Here is a 26,996-nt window from a genome sequence, read left to right as displayed (position 1 = left end):
CCACAGCTACTCTAGAGCACACAGCATCACTTGCCACTGCCAATGCACCTCAACCTCACCCGCAACACCCAGAGCTACTCCAGAGCACACAGCATCATTCTCCACTACCAATGCACCCTAACCTCACCCGCAGCATCCACAGCTGCTCCAGAGTGGAGAGCATCACTCGCCAATGCACCTCACCTCACCGCAGCAACTCCAGAGCGGGCAACATCACTTGCCACTACCAATGCACCACAACCTCACCCAAAGCATCCACAGCTGCTCCAGAGTGGCGAGCTCCATCCGCCCCTGCTGATGCACCCAAACCTCACCCACAGCTACTCCAGAGTAAATAGCATCACTCACCACTGTTGATGCACCCCAACCTCACCTGCAGCACCCACAGCTACTCCAGAGCACACAGCATCACTTGCCACTGCCAATGCACCCCAAACTCACCCACATCATCCACAGCTGCTCCAGAGTGGAGAGCTCCATCCACCCCTGCTGATGCACCTCAACCTCACCCGCAGCACCCACACCTACTCCAGAGCGAACATCATCACTCGCCACTGCAGCTCAGTAGTGAACTTTTGCATGCCCCATCCTAGCAAGTGGTGGTGAGCTACCAACTCCATGGTATGCCACTATGGTGCAATGGGAGTGGCATAGTGCTGTGGAGGGCATATCTGCCCTACTCCCCACCCCTGCGATTAGTGCCCGTCACATGTGGCTTGTATGAGGGGCACACTAACAACACCATTTTACAGAATAAGCTGCACACAGAAAAAAGAAGGAATGCTGTTGACACATGACGAGGGGTGCAGGACCTGCACCTCTAAGCACAGGGAAAGGACAGCCCTGGGATTGGCTGGTGACAGAAATAAAAACGCATAAGGCTTCTCTGCCCTAAACAGGCACCTCTAGCAATTGTCAGGCAACCAAAAAGCACGACTCACTGTTTGTCGATGCAAGCATCGCTATTATCCGTGGTTTCTGATAGCCACCTCTTGATGTCTGTCTACGCCCAGTGATGGGGACGTCTAGCTAGCTGTTTCTAGTTGGAAAGAGGAGCTTCTCATGGTCTGTCTATTAGCTGTAAGAAGCGCCTCTCGCAGTCTGTCTATGACCACTAAGAAGAACGCCTTGCCACCTGCCTATGTTCTGTAAGGTGGCACTGCTCGATGTTTGTGTATCACCAGTAGGCAAAACCTCTCGCTGCCTCTCTCTTGTGTGTAAGAAGCACATCTTCCTGTTTGTCTATGACCACAAGGTGGAATCTGCAGCTAACCTTCTGTGGTCTGTAAGAGGCACCTCTTACTGTCTGTCTATGGTAGGCAGGGTGCAACTTCTGCTGTCTATGTCCTGTGAGACACATCTCGCTACCCGTCTCTGGTCTGTACGCGGCTTCTTTTGTTGTCTGTCTATGGTCTGCAAGAAGCTCCTCGCCCTGTCTGCCGCTGGTCTATAAGAGACAGGTCTTGCTGTTTGTCTATGGTCAGCAGGAGGCACCGCTTACTGTCTGTCTGTGGTAGACGGGAGGCACCTTCTGCTGTCTGTTCTGTGAGGCACATCTCGCTATCTGTCTCTGGTCAGTAGGAGCCACCTCAACCTGTCTGTCTCTAGTCTATAAGAAGCGCCTCTCGCAGCCTGTCTCTGGTCTGTAGGAGGCACCCTTGCTGTCTGTCTGCGGTCTATAAGAAGCACCTCACCCTGTCTGTCTCTGGTCTGTAAGAGGCAGCTCTTGCTGTCTGTCTGTGGTCAGCAGGCGGCACCTCAAGCTGTCTGTCTGGCATGTAAGAAGCACCTCTTGATGTACATCCATGATCAGTAAGAGACACATCTAGCTATAATAGTCTTGTCAGTAGGAGGTGCCACCTACTTCCTGCAGTAAGGCCATTTCTATTCATTTATTCATTTAATGCAGTTTTATATAGCACAGACTTTACCCAAAGGTGTCAGAGAGCTTTACAATAGAACCAAGTACGTTACATAAGGAGAATTACACAATAACAAGTAACAAATGCATCTCTTACTGTGGGCCTACGTCTATTGGGCACTGCCCTTTGGCAGTCTATTTGTGAGTGTAGGGTCATGCTTTGCCATGCTTCACACTGCCGTCTGTGTCTGGCTGTCAGTCATTCACCCTGACCGTGTTTTGCCATGCCTCGCATTGCCTCCTGGGTCTAGCAGTCACTCATTCATCCTGACCGTGCTCTGCCATGCCTCTTACTGCCGCCTTGATCTGGCAGTCAGACATTCATCCTGACCGTGCTTGGCCATGCCTCACATTGCTTTCTGGGTCTGGCAGTCACTCATTCATCCTGGCCATGCTCTGCCATGCCTCACATTGCTACCTGGTTCTGGCAGTCACTCATTCATCCTGGCCATGCTCTGCCATGCCTCACACTGCCTCCTGGGTCTGGCAGTCACTCATTCCTCCTGGCCATGCTCTGCCATGCCTCACATTGCTACCTGGTTCTGGCAGTCACTCATTCATCCTGGCCATGCTCTGCCATGCCTCACACTGCCTCCTGGGTCTGGCAGTCACTCATTCCTCCTGGCCATGCTCTGCCATGCCTCACATTGCTACCTGGTTCTGGCAGTCACTCATTCATCCTGGCCATGCTCTGCCATGCCTCACATTGCCTCCTGGGTCTGGCAGTCACTCATTCATCCTGGCCATGCTCTGCCATGCCTCACATTGCTACCTGGATCTGGCAGTCAGAGAAAACGTATTGCTGGCACCAAACCCCTGAAGGGCCCATTGGCCAAAAAGAAACCTACCTCGAGCTTGAAGAACAAGTCTTTCCTGTTCGAATTTAGGCGTTTCTTTCATTGGTTGGTTCCCTTTATAACCATTCGACAAATCAAACCAGGAAACCGGAGCATGGTAATAGCGCGTGCATAGCTCCAGAGTCCCATCAGTTTGGGCGTGGAAGCCGGGTACTGTGCGTGATTCGAATGAACTTCTCTGAATATTTCCTGTTCGTTATTCGGTGATAGTTTTCCTCCTCGCTGATGGCAGAGTGATCCTAGTGCATGCTTTATCAAGGTAAACCTGTGTTTTATGGGTCGCTACTGTGTATGCATCATATCAAGGCTGCAAATGATTCTTAGTGTAACCTTGCACTTCTCTGGCTCCTGCTGTAAGTGTTCTTTGTTTATCATTCAGGTGTACGCTGACGCTGCTTACTCTCCGGTCTGCATGTGTTAGGTAAGCTTGCACTGCTGCTGCCTATGCCTTCGCTGTTTAAGTGAAGCTTGCACTGCTCTTGCCTCTGCCGCCTGAGTGTGTGTAAGTTAATCTTGCACTATTGCTGCCTGTGTGACTGTATGTAAGTGAAGCTTGCACTGCAGTTGCCTGCGCTGTGTGTAAGTGAAGCTTGCACTACTGCAGCCTGCATTGTCAGTGGGTGTAAGTGCAGCCTGTACTGCCTTTGTGAAAGTGAAGCTTACACTGTTGCAGGTTGTGCTGTCTGTGTGTGAGTGAAACTTGCTCTGCTGCAGCCTGTACTGTCAGTGAGTCTATGTTAGGGGTGGGCAGAACTCGCAGGATTTTTGCTCTGCTGATTTCTGCATTTACATAAAAACTCAGTGAGATTGCGTGAAGCTCTGACAACGGGTGATAAATATGTAGCTCGTGCTGCTTGCACTGCAATTTATCACCAGTAGTGCGAGCAGTATAGAAAAGTCAGCACGAAAGGCACCATCCATTGCGCAAGAGGATACAGCCATTCGAGATGATTGTGCTGCCATTCGAGATGATTGTGCTGCCACTCGAGTAGAAAATCTACTTCAGCAGCAGCAAATCTACTCAAGTGGCAGCCCTCTGACCTATGTCGCTTGTAACTACCCACGTTAGAAAATGACACTAGGGGGATACCAAATGTCGCTCAGCAGCTCGCATTTTCTGAAGCCTCACAGGAGAATAATTTCACCACATGGCATTTGGCGGAATTTAGCCAGAACTCTGCATTAAAGAGTAACGCAGAGTGCCAATAATTTTGTCAAACCCACCCCTAGTGTAAGTGAAGCTTGCACTGCTGCAGCCTGTACTGCCTGTGTGTAAGTGAAACTTCCTCTGCTGCAGCCTGTACTGTCAGTGTGTGTAAGTGAAGCTTGCACTGCTGCATACTGTACTGCCTGTGTGAAAGTGAAACTTGTACTGTTGCAGCCTGTACTGCCTGTGTGTAAGTGAAACTTGCACTGGTGCAGTTTGTACTTCCTGTGGGTGCTAAGTGAAGTTTGCGCTGCTGCTGCATGTGCCACCTGTGTGTAAGGGACACTTGATGTGCCACCTGTGTGTAAGGGACACTTAATGTGCCACCTGTGTGTAAGGGACACTTAATGTGCCACCTATGTGTAAGGAATGCTTGGTGTGCCACCTGTGTGTAAGGGACCCTTGATGTGCCACCTGTGTGTAAGGGACACTTGATGTGCCACCTGTGTGTAAGGGACACTTGGTGTGCCACACTATGTGTAATTGACACGTGCTCAGTGCCTAATTGAGCCAGTGGTTACAGCTGGGGACCACAGACACTCAATTTTAGGATCAGACCTTATTTTTCCTCAACAGACTTTGATCCAGAGCCATGGAGTGAAAAACACAAAAGGGGAAAAGAAGGAGAAAGACAGAAAAATTGTGACAAAGGGAGAGTGGAGGGAAGAGAATAACCTTCAAGAGTGGGATAAAGAGGAAGGGGGTATCTAGCGGTGGATTAAAGAGGCATGACCTGGAATCAACACTACATAGCCTTCGTAATCGGCTGCCACCTGACTGTCAACAGTGCCACCCGTGGGTCTCTGAATGAAACTTTGTTCCCAGCACTTATTCTTTTACAAATTAACCCCTTACTCGCTGCGATAATTCTCCCGCTGTGCGGGAGAATTAATGAGCAGGCGGGGTTTGGACGGCCCCTAGCCGTCCTCCGCATACACCCACCGTGACGTAGGACAGCCGCCGAAGGGGTTGAGAAAAGCTTGCACATTCGCTGCCCATGATATAAATGTTCTTTGTGTATAAAGAAGATCACAGTCCTGCCCCACTAGCATTGTCCGTCTATAGAGGGGTAGAATTTCACCACTAAGTTCTGAGGTGTTTAAAGCACGAAATTTGCAAATTGCCCTAAACTGGAGTTAAAGAAAGTCGATGGTTTAGGGCAGATGGTTACTTCTGGCTTTACAAACGGGCTACAAAGTGCTGGGGAGTGGCAGGAAGAAGTGAGGCGAACCAGTGCTATCCCTGTAAATAATATTTCATGTTTTTGTACTCTGAATTCTCACCAATAATCTATTCTTTTTTTTCTCTTCACAGGGAGGTCATTACAATGGAATCCTCAGAGAAGGGACGGATCATGTGCCTGTTGCTTCTTCTGCTGTGTATCATGGCCTGTCCTGGCACTCAGGAGAAAACAACCACATCCCCAATGCATTTCACGCATCTGATGTACAATGCAACCGTCTATGAGAACTCTGCCCCCAAGACATACGTGGAGACCGAAGTCAAGATGGGTATCTTCCTTACTGATCCACATTGGATCATCAAGTACAGAATCACAGCCGGAGACAGCCTGGGATTCTTCAAAACAGAGGAGCACACTGTCGGTGATTTCTGCTTTCTAAGACTAAGGATTAAGAGTGGTAACACTGCCATGTTCAACAGAGAGGTCAAGGACAGCTTCTTATTGACAATTCAAGCGTCTGAGAGGAACTTTGATTATGAAGCTGGGACACAAGTTAAGATCCAAATTTTAGACATCAATGATTTGAAGCCTCTCTTCTCACCACCCTCCTACAAAGCTACAGTTCAAGAAGATGCCCCCCTGAAGACCATCATAACCAGGGTCAGTGCCACTGATGCTGACTTGGGTCAGAATGCCCAGTTTTATTACACCTTTCACCCTCAGAACTCCTTGTTCAGTGTTCACCCTACCAGTGGTGTTGTGATGTTGGCTGGAAACCTAAATACCACTGTTCAAAAGAAGTATGACCTCTGGGTACAGGCTGTGGACCGCAGGAGCAAAATTTCTCAGGGCAAAGCATCTGGTAACCTAGCCAGTCTGGTAGTCGAGGTAGAGGTCGGTGGAAAGATGGCCCCAATTATTACTTCTGTGAACATAGTGGAATCTGGTTCTTTAGACAGACCCTTCTATGCAACTATTAGTGTGATTGCCAATGGCTCTGGGGTTGATTCTGTAGACATTATGACTGGAGATCCAGACAAACAATTCAAGGTTGTTAAATCCTACATAGGAAACCATGAGTTTATGATTGTGCCTACCAAAGAAATCAACTGGTTAGAAAACCTTGGTGGTTTTAATATTAGCCTGCAAGCTAAAGATAAGAGTAGGCCACCTCAGTACTCAGAAGTCAAAATAATTAACATAGATCCCTTTAAATACATCTCTGTGAGATTTGAAGAAGAGGTTTACAAAGTTAAGCATAGCGAGTGTGCCCCAATTGGGAGCCATGTGGCAATTGTCAAGGTTACTCAAAACATACCTAACCTGAGATATTCTCTAAAATCAACCCCTGACAGCAATCATTTTGAAATAAACCCTAAAACTGGATTGATTACGACAAGTTCACAAATGGATGTGAAGGATCAGTCTCGCTTTAAGCTTGAAGTCACAACTGCCAATGGGCGAGCTTCTGTATCCGTAATTGTGGACCTCGTTGACTGTAACAACCATGCCCCAGTCTTCACACAGTCATCATATCAAGGCACTTTTAACGAGAACCTACCAGTTGGGACTAGTGTCTTCCATGTGCAAGCAAGTGATGATGACCAAAGGGACAATGGTCTTGTCACGTATTCTCTAGTTAACCAACAATTCCTTCCGTTTACCATAGAAAAAACATCTGGCATTATCTCCACTTCCAAACTGTTTGATTATGAGCTAACACAGAGAGTGTATCGCTTGCATGTATGTGCATCGGATTCCGGAAACCCATTTTCTCGTCAGACGGAGGTTTATATCTCCCTCATGCTAAACAACTTGAACGACAATGCTCCGGCCTTTGAGCAGGTAGATTGCACTGGGAGTGTTCCAAGAGACCTCTCCATTGGGAAACACATAACCGTCTTGTCTGCTGTGGATGTGGATGAGCTCCAGCACATCAAATATGAGATTTTATCTGGCAATGAAGAGGCAATATTTGAAATTGGGTCAACCACAGGCATCATCTCTCTGAAGAAATCTATGAAACTTGTTTCTGATAGCCAACCTTTTTACTCTCTGCAAGTGACAGCAACAGATGGTCAAAACTATGCTTTACCAACAACTGTGAATATCAGCGTTGCTGATTCTGGTCTTCCAGTTTCCATGCAATGCCAGGAGACTGGAGTCCTTCAGAAACTAACAAAAGCTGTGATTGACTCGATACAGTCCCAAGAGCAACATGAAGATGAGGACACGTCTTTGAATATTCATCTAATCAATAGCCACACACCCCAGTTTGACGACAGCTTGCCCACCTCCATTAATATAGCGGAAGACCTTCCAGCCAACTCCACCATCATCCGCCTAGGAGCTTCTGACGCAGACACTGGTTTTAATGGGAAACTAGCCTTTGTGATCGCCAGTGGGAATGAAGACAGTTGCTTTGCCATTGATACAGAGAAAGGCTACCTTAAAGTCTTGTTTCCCTTGGATCGTGAAACAACAAGTTTTTATACCCTTAACATAAGTGTTTTTGACCTTGGTACCCCTCAGAAGTCAACATGGAGGATTTTAGTGGTGAACCTCCTAGATGTGAATGATAATGCCCCCAAGTTTCCTCTAGGTGGGTACCAGACAACAATCCCAGAAAATGCAAAAGTAGGCACAGCAGTAATACAGGTGAAAGCTGAAGATGCCGACAGTGAGGACATGGGTCTGGTTAAATACTCTTTGCTAACCTGGAATAACAAATTTAGCATTGATGAAGTCACAGGCTTTGTAACTGTAACTCATCCCTTAGACCGGGAATCGTTTGATCACTTTGTGTTAAAGATTGAAGCTATAGACCAGCCCAAAGTGGGCCATCAGCTTGTCTCTGTTACAGAGCTGACTGTGCTATTAGAAGATGTCAATGATAACTCCCCACGCTGCCAGCCTCTCCGCAGTAAAGTAAAAGTGCCTGAGGATTTACCCAAAGGTACAATTCTTCTCTTTCTTGAAGCATTTGATCCAGATTCTGGTCTTGCCGGGGAAGTAACTTACATGCTCACCAACAGTGAACAGGGGACCTTCAAGCTGGATAAGAAGACCGGAGCTCTGATCTTGGAGAAGGAGTTAGATTTTGAGACCACATCGTCTTACAACTTGACAGTGCTGACAAGTGATGGTGGTTGGCCCTCACCGCGTACCTCCCGATGTGCAGTCGAAATTGAGGTCACAGATGCTAATGAGAATCTGCTGCCTCCTTGCTTTTCTTCCTTTGTCTTTCGAGGCGAGGTTCCGGAGGACGCTCCAGCAGGAACATCTGTGATGACCGTGACAGCTCAAGACGGAGATAAAGGCAGAGATGGAAAGATCATGTACATCATCCGAGAGAGCATTCATCTTGCAACCTTCAGTATCGAGGAAGATACAGGTAAGAACATGACAAGAGACTTTGGGCTGTATTATCAAATTGGTCACATAGTCCTGGTCTGCAGTGGTGCATTTGATGCATCCTCTGCAAGCCCGGTCAGTGACCTCTTTCAAATGAATAACCCTCTCCATGACATTGTGATAGTGTGAAATGTTCGCCTGCACAATTGATTTTACAGAATGGGATGCACAACTGTCTACAGCCCCTTCTGAAATATGGATGTGGCTCAGGGGCCAAACACCCACAGGGGGCAATTTACATTCAGTCCCGTGCTGTTCAATTTTATTTTGTAAACACTTAAAATATTTGTTTTAGGAGTTATGGGAAATTAATGTGTACACATAATTAGAAATATTAAAATCACATTTTGCAGTCATTTTTAGCAAATAGTTTACTTTGTAGAATTAAAGTGTATGGTGTACAAAATATTTTAATCAACAATCTCCACAATTTTTCTGAATTTCTTCTGCATGTTTTAATTGACAAGTGAAGCTTTATTCATACTGCTCAAAAACTATATATAATATTTACCAAAAGTCGGACTTCTTCCTGAAACAACACCTAAAATAACTTTTCTACAACTTTTTAAAAAGTTGGTATTATTTGCTAAACAATTATGTTATGTTATGTTATGTTATATTTATTTTTATATAGCGCGCGGCTACTCAAAAAGAGTGTCCCGGCGCTTTAATAATGAGACCTACAGCAGAATAACACAACACAGTGATAAAAGCAGAGTGGAAGGCAGAACAGAAAAGAAAAGGAAAAAACAGCCTATAGGGCAAACAGCCAAGTTTTTAGGCCTTTCCTAAATGCAAGTAAACTAGTGGCTCCACGGAGTGTCAGCGGCAGGGTGTTCCACAGCTGTGGCGCCAGCAGTCCAAAGGAGCGGCCTCCAGTGCGAGCTCTCTTTACGCGCGGCACCGCCGCCAGAAACAGAGATTCTGATCTAAGAGAGCGGGAAGGGTGGTAAAAGGCGAGTCTCCTTTGGAGATACTTAGCTCCCACAGCATGGAGAGCTTTGTAGGCCAAAGTTAATGCCTTAAAGGCGATCCGTTTACGGATAGGCAGCCAATGTAGGGTCTGCAGAAGGCCAGCAACGCTGGCTCGCCTGTTTAGGCCATAAATGGCCCTCGCGGCAGCATTCTGCACAACTTGGAGCCGCTGCAACAGATACTCTGGCAGGCCCAGGTAGAGGACATTAGAATAATCCAACCTAGAGCCAATCAGAGCCTGCACGGTCAGCTTCCTGTGTTCCTCAGACAAGAGAGGTAAAAACCTCCTCAACGTCTTGAGGAGGCCAAAACATGTGCCCGTCACCCCTAGGATCTGGGATCTCAACGTCAGACCCTTGTCCATCTTGACCCCCAGGTTCTTAGCTACTTGAGATGGACAGGATGGGGGAAACATGTTGATGGGCCACCAAGCTTGCCAGTCAGGATCCGACGCACACCCGAAGAAGAGTACCTCAGACTTATCTGAGTTGCACTTGAGGCTGTTCAGCTGAAACCATTTAAAAACAGCCTCAAGGCAATCCCGGATACTCTCTCCATTGAAGTCTCCTCCCCTCTTACAAGGAAAGAGGAGCTGGGTGTCGTCGGCATAGGATACGATCTGGGCCCCGAGCGACTCCGCCAACACCGCCAGAGGGGTCATAAAGATGTTAAAGAGGGTCGGGCTCAGTATAGAGCCCTGCGGAACCCCGACTCCCAATGGCGGCATCACGGCCGAGTCTGGGGAGGCCCAGACCGTTTGTCGGCGGCCAGCTAGGAAAGATGAAAACCAGCTGAGCACCGTCCCCCTAAGGCCAATCTCATAGAGTCTTGCGAGAAGGCCCTCATGGGGGACGGTGTCGAAGGCCGCCGACAGATCCAACATGAACAGCATGGCTTTGCCCCCGGCGTCCAGTACCCCTTTAATGGCTTCTGACACCTCCAGGAGCGCGGTCTCTGTACTGAGGTTTGGACGGAAGCCGGATTGAGTGGCGTGCAGAATCTCATGTGTTTCCAGAAAATTGGAGAGCACCGTGTGTACGTGCTTCTCCAAAATTTTCGTAAAAGCCGGCAGAAGAGAAATCGGTCTGTAATTGACCGGAGCCTCGGGATCGAGACCAGGCTTCTTCAGCAAGGGGATAACCATTGCCTGCTTCCAGGCCGGCGGAACCAATCCCTGGCTCAACGAGAGGTTCAGGAGTGGATTCGCCAGCGGGTTTATAGCTTCCGCCATTTTTGCCCAGAATTTGGCCGGGCAGGGGTCCAAGGGCGACCCAAATTTAAGATTGCCCATAAGCGCTAAGGAAGCAGGGGCTGAGATGGATGGAAAAACGGGCAGCATCGGGCCTAGCGAGGCCGAGAGGCCCGAGTCGTCCTCGTGGTTAATCAGCCCCACGGGCGCCGCCAATGGAAAAGAGTCCTGGATAAGCTTAATCTTGCTGGTGAAAAAATGTGCAAGATCAGAAGCCCAGGACTTAGAGGGCATACCTCGAGATGCATTGGAACGAGGGGCCGTAAATTCTCTAACTATGGTAAAAATCTCCTTACAGGAGTTGGAGGCGGCTTCTATCCTCCCTGCAAGATAGGCTTTTTTTCCTAGGCGAATATCCCGCTGATAGGCCTTAACCGCTGTCTTATAGGTCAGCCTTGCCACAGAATCATATTGTGATCGCCAGGCTCTTTCAGCTGCCTTACAAAGCTGCCGGGCGGTCGACAATGCCGCCGTGAACCAGGGAGCCGAGACACGTTTCGGTGTTAAGCGGGGGGCCATCACCGGGGCAAGATCGTTTAGCCTATCCAGAAGCCATGCCTGCAGAGACTCCAGGTCCTTCTCCAGATCTCCTGTGAGAGGGCATGGGTGATCCAGAGCGGCCTGAGCCAGCATAGCTGGAGTCACTCGATGGTAAGCCCTGAGGGCACAGCCCTGTTGCCGAGACACGGGATTAGCCGATTTCACCGTGCCTTTAACCAAAAATTTGGCTAGCCTGTGGTCTGACCAAAGCACCAGGATAATCTCCTTCACCTCCAAAGGAGATGTCGAGAAGACCTGGTCAAGAGTATGTCCCTTGTCATGCGTTGGCCCCCGGAGATACGGGATCAGGCCCAGGGGGGCCGTAGCCTCCAAAAGTTTGATAGTATCCGGGTCCGATGGCTCATCCATACGAAAATTAAGATCCCCGGCTACAATACAATGTTCTGCTTTCAGGGCCAGTCCCGATATAACTAGCTCGAACTCTTCGAAGAAGGTTCCAGGTGGGCCAGGTGGCCTATAGACTAATAGACCTTTAAAGGATTGGTGTGGTGCCAGAGTGATGGAAAAGGCAAGGGACTCAGAGCCGCGGATGTCATCTACTGGCAGAATGGAACAAGCCACGCATTTCTTCACCACCAGTGCCACTCCCCCACCCCTTCCCTTAAGTCTATCCTTCCTGAAAACATTGTAATCAGGAGGAATAGCTAAAGCCACATCGGGATTTGAGAATTCCCCCAGCCACGTCTCAGTCAACATGAGACAGAGTGGCTTTTCCGTATCAAGAAGATCATAAATATCTTGCGCATGTCTGCCCACAGATCTAGTGTTTAGCAGCATGCATAAATACCCAACATTGTCGATCTTTTTATTGGGAAGCGAAGACGAAACACAGCTGGGGCGCCATCCGCATCCAGGGCAGCGAGACTTACCCCTGTAGCGACCGGGGAAGACAGTACAACAGCCACCCGAAGGGTTTTGTAAGGAGCGTAGCTCACATGATGTATATCGGAGCATGGGGGGCCCGGGAGCATATACGCCCAGTGGCTGAGCCCAACCCGCCGCCCCGTTCGCCTCCTGGACGCTGACGGGCGCAGACGGGCTGGACTCTGGCGTGACTCCGGCGGTGATCCGGCGTACCCGCTGCGCGTGGCCGCTGCGCGTAAGCATGACTTCCTTTAAGAGGAGGTCGTCGCCTGAGCCGCTAGAGCGTGCACCCCTCACCCAATATGGCCGCCACAGAAACGCTGTTGCTCACACTACCAGCCCACAGGAACCGGGACCCGCAAAGCGCGGTGGCAGTACCGATTATGGTGCAAGTGTGTGGAGTTGATCCTTAAAAACAGGGGATAAGCAAATAAAGATTAAAGAAAATATCCAAACAGGATTTTTAAAACACGCCGCTATATTGCTGTAAAATGCGCGCCTCAGCTCAGCATAACGCCGTGTAGCGCTCAGGTAGGTCTCGTGTCCGCTAGTGAAATCAGCGGAGCTAAGGATGTCAAGACCGAGCCCCCTGGTTGCCTCCCTTAAGAGGAGGTCGTCGCCTGAGCCGCTAGAGCGTGCACCCCTCACCCAATATGGCCGCCACAGAAACGCTGTTGCTCACACTACCAGCCCACAGGAACCGGGACCCGCAAAGCGCGGTGGCAGTACCGATTATGGTGCAAGTGTGTGGAGTTGACCCTTAAAAACAGGGGATAAGCAAATAAAGATTAAAGAAAATATCCAAACAGGATTTTTAAAACACGCCGCTATATTGCTGTAAAATGCGCGCCTCAGCTCAGCATAACGCCGTGTAGCGCTCAGGTAGGTCTCGTGTCCGCTAGTGAAATCAGCGGAGCTAAGGATGTCAAGACCGAGCCCCCTGGTTGCCTCCCTTAAGAGGAGGTCGTCGCCTGAGCCGCTAGAGCGTGCACCCCTCACCCAATATGGCCGCCACAGAAACGCTGTTGCTTACACTACCAGCCCACAGGAACCGGGACCCGCAAAGCGCGGTGGCAGTACCGATTATGGTGCAAGTGTGTGGAGTTGACCCTTAAAAACAGGGGATAAGCAAATAAAGATTAAAGAAAATATCCAAACAGGATTTTTAAAACACGCCGCTATATTGCTGTAAAATGCGCGCCTCAGCTCAGCATAACGCCGTGTAGCGCTCAGGTAGGTCTCGTGTCCGCTAGTGAAATCAGCGGAGCTAAGGATGTCAAGACCGAGCCCCCTGGTTGCCTCCCTTAAGAGGAGGTCGTCGCCTGAGCCGCTAGAGCGTGCACCCCTCACCCAATATGGCCGCCACAGAAACGCTGTTGCTCACACTACCAGCCCACAGGAACCGGGACCCGCAAAGCGCGGTGGCAGTACCGATTATGGTGCAAGTGTGTGGAGTTGACCCTTAAAAACAGGGGATAAGCAAATAAAGATCAAAGAAAATATCCAAACAGGATTTTTAAAACACGCCGCTATATTGCTGTAAAATGCGCGCCTCAACTCAGCATAACGCCGTGTAGCGCTCAAGTAGGTCTCGTGTCCGCTAGTGAAATCAGCGGAGCTAAGGATTATGGTTTAAAGCTATCATTCTCTTAAGGTTAAAAGCCCTCTAATACATTCTTTCGGAAAGATGTAGCTGCAAAAATCAATACTAGTTAGAAAAAAGTCAAACATGGATTAAAGAACAAAGCTTTTGAAAACTTGATGATATTGTTGCTTTTTAATTATGTAAACTATTTCTCTGTGTTGACGAGGTCTGCATATCTCCAGCCATAATAGATGAAAAACCCTAATGAAAGCGACAGCGAAGCAGCCCTTTCGCAGAAGGCATCTTTGTTAGATGGTCTTAAGCGACTGCAAGGATTGAACAGAGGAATTTCGAGAGTTGATAGCCTGAATTGTGCAATACTGACCCAAAGATCTGCCTAGGTTGGTTCCCTCAGTGTACCGAGTAGACTCTAGTAATTCCAGTGGATCTTCAATAGCTGTTGACTAAGATCTCTCTGTGGGAGTTGGCAGGGATGATCTTTGTTTGCATCCATGGCCTATAACCTTCTATGCCTATTACCTTAGGTTATTCAGCGTTAGGAATGAGGACAACAGCATTGAAGGCTGATTAAGACTATGGCCGGCAGTGAGGTGGAGGCCCTCTACTACACAGTTGCACACAATGTTCAACTTTACCACCAGACTACATACAATGTTGCACCCGGAAAAATTGCAGTAAATACTTTTTCTGCCCTTCTTACAGTTTGTAGAGCAAGGAAGTGAGCAAAATGGCTTGCCTCATTTTCAATCCTGTTAAGATTTCATAAATATTGTACTGGGCAAATACAGAGAAACTTGATTAGGTACTCTTAGCTGCAAACAGAATAAGGAACAAAAAGAACAAACGAATCCAAATTAGCTTGCTCTTATTCTGTAAGGAGAAATACCGCATGATTACTAAGAAAGATTCACTTACTGGATAAATATTAATAAAAACATAAATTGACAACAGTTGATGTTGCAAACGTATTAATGCCCATTGTCTACAATGTGCGTACACAGTTTTACTGAATGTGCGTTATGCATGTACAATTTCTGTAGCACGAAAATCATATGCAAATCTCGTGTTTATAACGTTTTGCATCTTTGTAAATGATACTTGATGCATTGTTCAAAGGGTGAAGTACTTCTCTATTACATGTTGCATCCAGAAATTTCACTAATTGTTATTAGGAAATTAAACAGTTACTCAGAAATGTGCACAATTGGGGGAAATTAACTAACAAGTTGCACCAGGTCTGCGGCAGGGGTTTGTGCCAAAAATATACTCTTCCTCGAGGCAGGCTAAAAGTTTGAGGGAAATTATTTTATTTAAAAAAAATTCAAATTTGCATGTGTGCTGCACTCTACAGCACACACAAAAGATGCGGAAATAATTGATCTATGTCAGAGAATAGTTTTTGTAGTGGGAGTACAAAACCTATGCATGACATGCACACACCCTTGCACTATGGTGAGAGAAAAACAGTACTATATCTTGATAAGTATGCCCCTGGTTTTGTCTCTCCCTATGGTTGCTGTACTACGTTGCATCAAATTTTAGTATAGGTTGACATATTACTACTGGCATATCAATGTCTTATACCTCATTGAGTTTGCAAAGATTTACAAAAATATGAAATCATTTTAATTGTATTATAGACTTGAAAATGTTTACAAATTTGCAAGATTTATCTAAAAAATTCACTTCATATGTCCTTTAGGTTTTCAAAGTACTTATGTTTTTTACAGGTAACCTAAAGGTTACAAAACTTGGGAACTGAAGGCCCAAATGGGCTTGCGTAACTAAATAGTTTTCTCCATTTATAAACTTGATGTATACCAACCTTTTCAAGAAAAGTTTTAAAAAGCATGTAAACCAAGCTTGTTCACGGACACATTATAAATTCTATAAGTTATGATTTCTATATGCTGAGAAAATTGAGCCGGATCCATTCTCTCCATTTCTTGTCCAGGGAAAAACCAGATAGAATGTGGCCACAGTAGCAAAAGTTAGCAGAAGCTGCCTGTTGGTTGCCTGACGTCTGAACAGGTGTGAGTGGATGGAGTTCCGAACTAATAGATGCTTATTTATTGGCTAGTGGATTCAATGAAACAAAATGTTCATATCCTTCAACCAACTGGTACTAAGAGGAATCCAAATGGATTCCTCTTTAACTGCCAAAGGAAAGCCATGGATAAAAATGGTACAAAATGTTGCATTTTAACTGCCTGTTAGTATACTGCATCTATTGAAAATTTCCAAATGTGCCCTGAATCACAGCATTTTATCCTAAAAGGTTAGCCGAGAAAATTATATTTCTAAAATAGCAACTATATTTCGAATCCTAATAGGCTCATGTAAGGAGTTAATATGCAGGCTGCATAGGCCTCTGTCTAACCTCCTGGACATAAGTACCAAATCTACCTAGTTACTCCAGTGTGTTAATGTCCATAAGGTGTAGGTTCCCCTCTACCTTCTCGTCCTCCCCCCTTGTAAACTCTTTTAAAGATAAGCAACAGTACCAGCGCACTCTCAAGCTGAGCTTGGAAACGGAGTCGACTTTCTGTCAGCCTGTGGATTTGCCCACTCCCCAGCAAGAAGGTTTGTCTGCATGTCTGCGGCAGCATCAGTTTTTGCATGCATGTCTGTGGTTGTCTGCTGTAGGATCAACTTTTGCCTGCTTTCCTGAAGTAGGATCAGTTTTTGCCTGCATGCGGTAGTCTGCAGTAGTATTTGCCTCACTGGTACCCCACCCACCATTATTGCACCACATCAGCAGAGTGCAGCTGCAGGGACCTTCCGGGGCAGCAGACTTCAAGGGTTGCCTTTGCTGTTTACATTCTACAGCAACACTTTCTCCCACCCCAGAGCTTGAGAGAAGTATAACTTGGGAGCATGAAAGGATGCATCGTAGCAGCATTCTTATCTGAAACTAACTCATAAGCATGATCCATTGTATCCACATCTTTAATGAGCGAATGTTCATCCTTTCATGCAGCACAGCAGCTGTATGCGGAGGGTGGCTAGCGTTCTTGCCTCGTTGGTTCACCTCTGGTTGATGCCTAGCCAGGATGGCCATTATATAACATCGAGGGAGAGTAGATGCCAAACTTCCTGTTCTGGAGCACGTTTGGAGAGAGCACTGCCAGTTGAACAGTGTCAGTGGGCAGAGAAGAAAAGGGAAGCAAGAGACATTTTCTGTGATGGCGCCTGGATTTGGGGCAGGAGATAGGTGACATATTTTCCCAAACGCCCCAAAAAGTTATGAACAGCAAGTATGCCCTGTAGACAGCTATTGAGCAGTAATTAAGCACCATTATCACTTATCTGCCAATTTAACATTGCATGTTATCCTTGTGATGTTATAAATCCACCATGTTTGTTTACATTTTCAGGTACTATCCGCACAGTGGCTCCGTTAGACCATGAATCTGTCTCCAGCTATTGGTTGTCTATAACTGCTGTGGACTTTGGCTCCATCCCCCTTTCATCTGTCACCCAAGTGTACATCGAAGTGGTTGACGTTAACGACAACATCCCACAACTCGTACGGCCTGTCTTCTATGCCGCTGTGCTGGAGAACTCCCCAAAGAACGTTTCCATCCTACAACTTGAGGCCAATGACTCCGATGCCTGCTCGGCTGGTCACCTATCCTTCAGCATCGTGAATGGGAATGTCCAGGGATTCTTCACCATTGATCCGGTCACCGGTAAGTACCTAGTCAATGGCTAGCCTAGCGCTGATCGTTCAGGGGTAAAGCCACCTGTGGAAAATGATGTGCCAGTTTGCGAGACGGATATAGCATCTCAGAAATCACCCCAGCAGTCCTTTATTTTGGTTTCGTCCTTACTTCTCGTTACTAGCAATATAGTGACAGTACATTTAGAGAGTTTCTTTCTCTTGGCGGTGGTATGTAGGTTTACAATGAACATAGTGAGTGCAGGGGTAGGAGAATAGATATGACTTCTGAACAGAAGGGGCAAGTTTCTTTTATAATAGATGGTCTATGGCTTGCCTGTATACCAATTCTGGGTGTTGAGGGGCAGTGGCTCTGAAAGATCACATTCTTCTTAAAGTGACACAACTCTGAGGAGAAATCAAGGGCATCATTTTAATTTTAGTGGCTGCTTTCCGCTGCATTGGCAGATGGCAGGTGTGTCGCCAAATTAAAGATGTCTGCTGCTATGCACACATTTCCCCCTAAAAGTATTATATAAGCTTCTTCCAACCAAAAATAACTGAGGGACAGTTCTGTCTTGCAAAGTTGATGTGGAGGGCCTGTCATTTTGTGATATATGAAGACAGGCCTTCATGATGGGTGTCTATTTCAGGATTTCTTTTGGAAATGTTCCAAATGCACTGGGAGTTGTTTCCTTGCACATGAGGGACATTGGAAATGCTTTCTGTCTGGGACCACACAGAATTCTTATTTTGAACAGAATGGCAGCTCTCCTAATTGGCAGACCATCTGATGTCATTCCCATGAACACCAAGGAGGCTGTGCCACTGTTTCCTGATGGCAGAGCCATCAGTATCTCCTTCCCCTGCAATCTACATGAGGTAAGGGGGACATATAGGTGAGCGGATGTGCGTGGGCAGCTTGTTACTGCTCATCTCTAAATTACCCCTTACATTTCCTGCTTTCGAAATTGGCAATTTTGTCATTGTTCCTCAGTAGCGTCATGCCTGTATCACAACCTCTCAAATACTCATTGGTGCCCAGAATTACAATAACTAGTCACGTAATTACATTTTGGCCCTCAGGATCGACAGTGTTTGCGTAAATAAAGAGTCACTCCATGCAGTGGTAATGCGCTTTGACAGGTCAGGGGTGAGCTGCATAACTTTATTTTCCAGGTGCCTGTCTCCACAATTCACAATCTATTTATTTGACGTGACAACACAAGCTTTTTAACAGGCCACAAACACTTTGCAATGTAAGCTGCATGCATACATAGACGAGCCTAGATTTGTCTCAGCCCTGCGTGTTGCATTTCAGTGCGCATACTACCTGTTATTTCTAACTATTAAACTCACAGTTTTACTTTTAATTAATTATTTCTTGACTTGATTGTATTATTTAATTTTAAGTTGTGTATTATTTTGTTTGGTAGCGTGCTCAAGATAGTTTGTTCCTTCGTTTGTGCTTTATAAATAAAAAAAACAAACGTAGTTCAATGACAGTATAAATTTTTTTTTTAATATAGACGTATTGACAGAGCCAGGTTTGTTTTAGAAGTAAGGTTTGTGTATGGATAATTATTGACGTACTTGAAAGATGAATTGTTCTTCGTGGGCAGTCTGGAGGGAGGCGAGCCGACATTCAGGGCAAGTGAACTCGAGGAGTTGGGATCCTAGTAAACGTATGGGCCAAACCCAGATGCCAGACATCGTCCCTGTCTATGCGTTGGTCGGTTTTTAACCCATGCACACAAAAACCTGTTTGTTCAGGGGCTGTATTTCCGAGATGTGTGGTATTTATCGCATGCAGTGAATACCTGGTGTGTTTAAATGCCTCGTTTTTTTCTTTAAACGTTGGCTGGTTAAACCTGCCAATATCTAACAGTGGAAAATAGTACAGGATTCTCTGTAACATGACAATTTTGCTGTGGTGAGGACCAAAGTTCGGATGGTATTCTAAAAAAACTCAGAATAGGCGCTATTTTTCACAACAGATACATTCCGAACCCCGGGGAGTAGGATTTTATCTGGTTTAATAAATAGCATTCGCTCCTCAGAAACCCACATCATGAGGGCCATGGTGTTTTGAATATGATAAGGAGATTAAGGTTAGCAATTGTGAGTTCCGAGTTGGGACATGTTAACTCAGAATTGAGGAGCGGTAGTTCTGAGTGAGCTATTTGTTACCTAGGCTCAGTACATTCTTAAGACCTCTCTTCTTATCCGACAGCCATCTAGCTATGTGTCAGTAGACTGAGATAGGTGCTTTTGGGGAGGGTGTAAACATCCTTTGGGCAAAGTTTAGAACCGTGTCCAGTTGGGGAAAAGTATTCAGGGAGAGAGCAATCAGAAAAATGTTAGATCAGTGGGATTTGCTAACGATAAGTGAAGGTATTAATTAGTTTATACATTTTTACATGCAGAACACATACCAAGGGTCTAGCCTCGAGATGCAGTAAACTATGGTGTCTGAAAATGAACATTCAAGTATGAAAGTAGAAAAACAACATTGTACTATGGAAATGCAATACAGATTGAAGGTGTGAAAGTCAACTAAAACGGAGGAAGAACATAACACTAGAAAAAAGATGTGAGGTGGGGAAGTGGGAAGCCTGAAGAAGGGTAGAGAAAGGTGCTGTGACATGAAGAGAGGGGCTGAGTAAGCAGTAACAACTGTGGCTTTTATGGGGGAGAGTAACTTACTTTGGTAAGATCAGAGAGTTCATGAGGTCCTAGGATGGGAGATTCATTGAGAAGGAGCGGGTTTTGAGAGTGGATGAGGAACTTGAGAACACAGCTGGTTTGATATCTCTTCATGCTTTAATGAAGGGAAGTCTGAAAGATCATTTTTGTTTCACGTGTAGGAGTTGTTTAAATGGGTATTTCAAGGATATGAAATTGTTTAATGACTTTATTTCTCTGGGAAGCTTGTTCCAAAGTTTCTCTCTTGCTACATTTAGTTTTGCTTCTGAATTTCCCAAGTCTCTATTTTGGAATTGTCAGCTTGCAACCAGAGTTGGAACAGAGCATAGGCGCTGTTTGAAGAGCCTGATAGGTTTCCACTTACTTTTCTGGTGATGCTGTTTCACCACAAAAGAAAAGAAGTACAAATCAGGAAAGAAGTACAAATTCTCCTATCCAACAAATTCCTCCCATGCGAAGGACATGCCTACCTTTCCTGCCTGTTGGTCGTTGCTTCTTGTCACTCCTTTTCCCATAACCCCGAGAACTGGGATATTTTCCTGCATTTTCCCAGCCATCTTCACACCGTTCTGACACCTATCAGACTCTGCTCACACCAGTACTTATGATTGATTGTGTGTTATTGTCTCTCTTTTTATCATTTGCTCATGTAAATACTGGCTTCATGACCTATACCATGATTTGTATACTGGCTACTGTTTTGTATCATACCTTCTTTTTTATTCTTGTAAAGCCTTCTGTCACCAGAACGGCTCTTGTTTGCGGTATATAAAACTCAAAATAAATAAATAAAAGCCTTGCCATACAAAACATAGGCCTCTGTGTTGCGGGAGCGTAAGTTATAGTTAGCTCAGGTAAGTATAACTGCTGAATTTCAGTGGTTTTGTACAAATGAGATCTGAGCCTAACTGTAATTATACATATATGTGTGTGTGTGTGTATGTGTGTTGAAAAAACAGAGCAGAGTGTTGAACCTTGGGGAAGCCACATACTAAGTTACTGGGTACTGAGTCACGGTGAGCCAGATTTACTAGCTGTTTTTGTTCTTTCAGGAATGAGCTAAACTAGCCCCATGCTTTTCCTGCAATGTTGGAGTTCCAGACAGGTTAGGAACATTACACAGTGTCCAATGATACCAAACGTCTAGTATGACGAGAGCTGGAGGGTAGTTTTAGTCTGTTAGGCTTTTTTTCTGGTGTCCATCACCATTGTTTCTTTACCCCTTAAATACTGCATGTGAGTGAGCAGATTGGAAACTTCTGCTTCAATGATCTTCGTCAGGAAAGGCAAAAAATAGATGAGATGATAGTTGCCTGGAATGGAGGCGTCTACATTTTCTTTTCGGTAGAGGTAGTAAAATGGAATGATTTAGAGCGTCAGGAAAATTACATCTTTGCAGGGATGCATGAACACTTAAGTTGATATCCTCTGCTAATGCATCAATGTACTTTCTTATGAGTATTGCAAGCCATGCATTCGGGACTGATCCAGATGGTCTCACCTTTGATGATCTTGATAATGTGTTTGCTAGAAATGAGGATGAAGAAATTACATTGCTACTGGTTTGGCTTAGTGAGTGGATTATTGACCGGAGAACTTGAGGGAGCAGTTGGCGATTTTATTGCTAATATTTTGGCTTCTTGAAGAAAGATAGAACCTTCATTTTCACATAGTGTTTGAGAGGTTGGTTTTTGAGTTTTTACTCTGTTTTAAAGTATGATACTTTTGTTTATTAATTCTGAATGTTTTGTTTTGAAGTGTTTAGCAGAATAGATGCTGTAGAAAGATTTTTGGGCTGTGCCGATTCATCAGATATATTTTGTGTAGTGTGATTTACATTCTTGTTTATCAGATTTTTTGCTGGTTTTTAACCAGTGCCATTCAGCATTATATCTTCTTGTTTTAGTAGGAAACACGAAGGATGAACCATGCTCTGTATGTCTTTTGCCTCGAGAAACCTTTTTTTTGTTTTTAGAGGTGCTAGGTGATCAGGAATCTTCTGCCATTTGGAGTTGAACTGATTTGTGATATGGTCAGGGTTATTGGAGATGTTGTGATGAGTTGATGTGCAGTAGACTAAGAAAAATACAATTGGTGGAATGTTTTTGTATCTTCCTGTTGAGCTGTAATATATCTGTAATGGAATGTGATGTTTCACCTGGAACCTGGGTGTGGGAATGGAGAATCTTATTAATGGGTGGTCAATCTTAATCTATGACACCAGAGTGATTTAGAGCTAGGGACAGATAGGGTAGTATCAGGTCGATTGGATGCCTTTTTGGTGGGTTGAACCCTTGGGTGATGCTAAGATAGTATTTATGATAAGAAGTATTTCGTGAGCGATTTATCATTATAAAGTTGAATGTTGAAGACAACCATTAATAGAATTTTGTTTCTGGTGCCTTATAAATGCTCACAAGGTTTAAGGATTCTGACACGAAAGTACAGCAGTGTTTCGGAGGATGGTAAATTATTGTTATGAGCATTGAGAAATATGATTCAGGGGTGCATCTCACAGATAAATATTCAAAGAAGGAGAATGGGGCTGGGTATTTGTATTGGAAGTTGTGTCTGATGGTGATCCCCTCTCCTTCTCTACCAAGGAAGGTAGATAAGTGGTAACAATGTCTTTAGGTTCACTTCAGTGTTGAAAGCATGTTTCTGTGACGGGCAGAATGTGGCTTGCTCGATGAGCTCTGAGATACGAAGTGCGTGTTTGACAGATGATTGTGCATTTATAATCATCAGAGTTAATGAAGTCTTTACTTGTCAGAGTGGTTGGACTGGAATTGAAGGCTCTATGAGACACAGTGCTGTGATAAGGATGAGAGATACGTTAGCTAGTTATTTTGTAGAGTAAAAGAGAATAGTCTTAATGAGTTATGGTGGTAATGTGCAATGTCTAGAAGGCTGGTTAAAATTCTTGCAACGGGTTTTGAGGAGTCAGAGCACAGGAAAGGTGAGGTCTATGCAGAAGCTGTGTGAAAGAGGTAAGGCGGGTGATGGTACAGTCAGTGAGTAAATGAGGCTATCTGTGAAGATGGGGTGCAAAAGCGCTGAGAAGTCACAAGGAGAAGGGGGACCATTGATAAAGAATACACAGCTGAGCTAGAGTGGAGTGTTAGCAAGGAATATGTGAGGGAGAAGAAGCTGAGATGTGCAAGTGGAGGGAGGTGAAGAGAATTGTTGTAGTGTGTCTGTCAAGAACAGATGAGGCAGTGAGGACATTGTTTCAAAGTGCTAGGCGGTAGGGAAAAATAGAACATTTTTCATAGGGGATGCACTGCAGTAAACCAGTAGAGCCCGGTTTGAAGCTGAGATTGTGGAAGTGATATGGCATGTGATGGAACAGACAATGAGGGAATAAGGCTTTTGGTGAGGGGCAAATGCCAAGCGCTGCGCAACCAACAGAAGGTAGAAGACAAACTATACAGAATAAAAAGATAAAGGAGAGGGGTTAAAGACAGTGCAATGATAAGTGCAAGGAGGTGATGGGAATAGTGGTATTAAGTTTGCCAAGAAAAAGTGAGACAATGAGTAACTGTTCACAGCTATATGGATGAAAATGTAAGTACAATTGTCAGAGAGCTATGTGGGAGGGAGAATGGGAGCCCAGATTATGCTAATATGGAGATTAGAATTTCCGAAAATAATTGCTAGCTGGAAATAAGAAGTCAGGTTATCTACATCAGTGATTATGTTGAGGAAAATGAATTGCTGCACTGATATAGTAAAAAAAAAAATAACCGGGCAGGGTGTAACTGATAAGTGTCCTGAAGAGATGGCTCGTGGCGATGTTTGCGCCTGTGGATATGGTGAGGTAGATCATAGCCACAGATCTTCACATCTGTGTCGAGGGTTGGAAGCTGCATATAAATACTGGATGGTTAGAGAAGATCTCCTGATGTTTTGATCCGGAACTGTATGAAGAACACAGGGGTAAGAATATTTATATGCTGCTGTACAGCACTGCCTTCTGCTAGTCCATTATGTAGAGAAGCAGAGAGATTGTTACTAGTCTCATCCACAAGTGTTTAGTCTGGTACAGGATACAAACAACGATGGGGTACTGGTTTATTGTCTTGAGTTAGCCTTGTGACTAGGGCCACTCGGCCTAGTGGAGAGTGTGACTAGACAGGGCATGTCTACCTTTATGTGTCATGTCGAAAGGTCCCATTGAGTGCGCCACGGAAGATTGACAGTAGCATTCTTTATTCTTATCACTAACAATGTGTGCTTGTAATTCCCGGGGCTGAAGTAAAAGCAGCGTAATTGGCAGTGGAATTAACCTTTCAATTTTTGAGGACTGAGATTAAAGGCAATGTAATTAGCAGTGAAATTAACAGTACCTGTTGAAGTATTTAACGTTGCATCTTCTTTCCTTGACTGCGAGCTAACTCTTATTTTCGGTGAAGCGTATTTATGTGATGAGCAGATGCACTTGTAGAGCGCAGATGATTGTTAAGCTTATGCAATATGGCTGCTTTAATTTCTCAGATGCAGAAGCGTAAACTGCGTCAGGGTGCGTCGAGACCAGACGAGAGTGGCCGTTAGGAGAAGGATTTGGGGGGGAAAAGTATTACTTTGAGGTTCACTCGATTCCGCACTGCTTTACACGCCTAAGATGTGCACTGCTCATTGTAATTGTATTTATATAGCACTTACTACCTCTGACGTGGCATCAAAGCATTTTTGGTGAGTATCACGTTACTCCAGAACCCAAAAGGATTAGTGGTGAATTAGTATAGGGAAAGATGAATTAATTTGAGTGGTGGACATGTGCGTCTGTTAGTTGGGTTGAAAAGGCTAATTGAGGGATAGAAGAGGGAAAAGCCTATAAGGAGTTTATTGAGAATTCATATTAGTAAGGAGGTCCTACTAGTAAAATGTAGTCTTAGATGAGTCTACGGTGGGATACATGAGGGGAAAATTTAGAAGGGGTTGTTTGGGAGATGGTAGTAGTAAAACGAGGTTGGGGTAATTCAAGGAGGGATAAGGGAGGGAAGAGTCTAAAAAGAGTTATTTTGGAGATCATATTAGCAGACTGAGGTTTTGGATGAGTCAGACAGTGGAGGTAGAGGATATACTGAAAGATGTTTAGGGTAGTGCCCTAGAGGGCCAACATTTATTTTGAATTAACAGTAGTAGTAAAGTAATAAATATATAGATGCATAAATACATGAAAAGGTAAACATGAAAAAGGAAGGTAATACATCCAGATTTACGTTGCATTTAATAAACTGACTTTCAAGTGTTGCTGTACTTTAAGCTAATTTATTTTTGCATTTTTTTTCTTTTCAATAATTCAATACTGGAGCAAATGTAGATAAATAGTTATGATAGAATTTACAATTGTGATAGATAGATCAACAGAGAAACACAAGTATTTAATCCAATAACTTGAAAACTATGCAGTGACCTACATACATGTTAAGCATAGAATAAATAATATAACCATAAGTGATACGTACATCTGTTAAGCAGACCTACAGAATATCTATATATTTATAAAAATAATTATTATACATATTTATACAAAGAAATGAACATATCTAGATGTATACATATAATCCAAATAAATGTTTATATTTACAGGGAAATGTTGTACATGTGTGTTTGAGTACGTTGGTTATGTAGGGAAGAGCAAACTCTTGAATAGTCTTCTGCCGATAAGATAGCTACCCATGGATTTTATGTTTGGGGGTAGTGAGTTCCATAGTTTGCCTGCTTGAAAAGAGATGGATGTGCCACTTATGTTTTCTTTATTGTATATTGGGATTTTGAGGCGAGGTGTCAACCTGGAGTGGATGTTCCTTTGTTGAATGCATTTGGTGATTTTTTTTTCAGATGAAAAGCAGCCCTGTTCCATGTATTACTTTGTGGGTGAAACAAAGCAGCTTGAATTTGAATCTTCTGCAACTGGTAAACAATGTAGGGCCTTCAAGGAAGGGGAGATGTGCGCTTGTGGCTTTACATGTCGGAGTAGTCTGGCAGTGGAGTTCTGAATCCATTATAGTCTTTTCATGGTTGAAAAAGATGATCCTTGGTAGAGGCCATTGGTGCAATCCAGTTTAGACAGTATAAGAGAGATAGTAGCCTGGACCTTGTGTGAAAATCCCAGGTGGGGGAAGATGCTTGTAATATTTAGTGACAACAAAAACATCCACCATTTCCTGCTGTCAGTTGCTAAATAAAAGTTGTTTGGAAGCACGCTTGGATTTATTTCTGTGGGGTGATAAGGTGATATTGTCACTGGGGAGATAATATATTTTCAATTGTGTACACTATAGCCCATATTACAAGTGTAGGTGCTATTTATTGCACCTGATAAATAACGATACTACAGGGTATGTTATTCATCGAGTGTGATAAAGAACACCTTTTACTAGTTGGTGTGAAATAACATTCGGATTTTGGTGTTTAAAGCACAAAATCTGCATGATAGGGTAAATACCCAATGCTTTTCCTCCGTTAAATTTCGGCAGGGTTGACCTGCCAACATTTAATGAAGCTTGAAGCATTTAGTGCATCCGATAACTATCAGATGAGTTAAATTCCTACCAACTCGTAATACCAACCCATACATAGACAGGGGTTTATGCACCAGACAAAATATACCACCGACCACCTTGTAAACTGGCCATATGTGTCGAATTGATTGCTGAATGGCAGAGGTAATCACAGAAGCATTAGTGAATGGGGTGGAAACAGACCTTAACATACAGCTTGGGAGCATCATCGATTTAATGGATCTCTCCAGAAACTCATGCACCTCAGTTGTCTGCAGCCCTG

The 26,996-nt window shown here is 44.7% G+C and overlaps 1 protein-coding gene across 1 annotated transcript in view; it reads left to right on the top strand.

Moving 5' to 3' along the window:
- Positions 1 to 5,243: 5,243 nt before the first annotated feature.
- FAT2 (FAT atypical cadherin 2) overlaps positions 5,244 to 26,996 on the top strand; it is a 201,800-nt gene continuing 180,047 nt past the window's right edge. Inside the window, exons 1-2 of the mRNA XM_078653414.1 lie at positions 5,244 to 8,562; positions 17,215 to 17,529. Coding sequence (XP_078509540.1) covers positions 5,244 to 8,562; positions 17,215 to 17,529 — 3,634 coding nt within the window. The remainder of the gene's footprint in view (positions 8,563 to 17,214; positions 17,530 to 26,996) is intronic.

This window comes from Lissotriton helveticus, chromosome 7 (assembly GCF_964261635.1).
Source record: "Lissotriton helveticus chromosome 7, aLisHel1.1, whole genome shotgun sequence".
NCBI lineage: Eukaryota > Metazoa > Chordata > Amphibia > Caudata > Salamandridae > Lissotriton > Lissotriton helveticus.
This window is presented reverse-complemented; position numbering and strand designations above follow the sequence as displayed.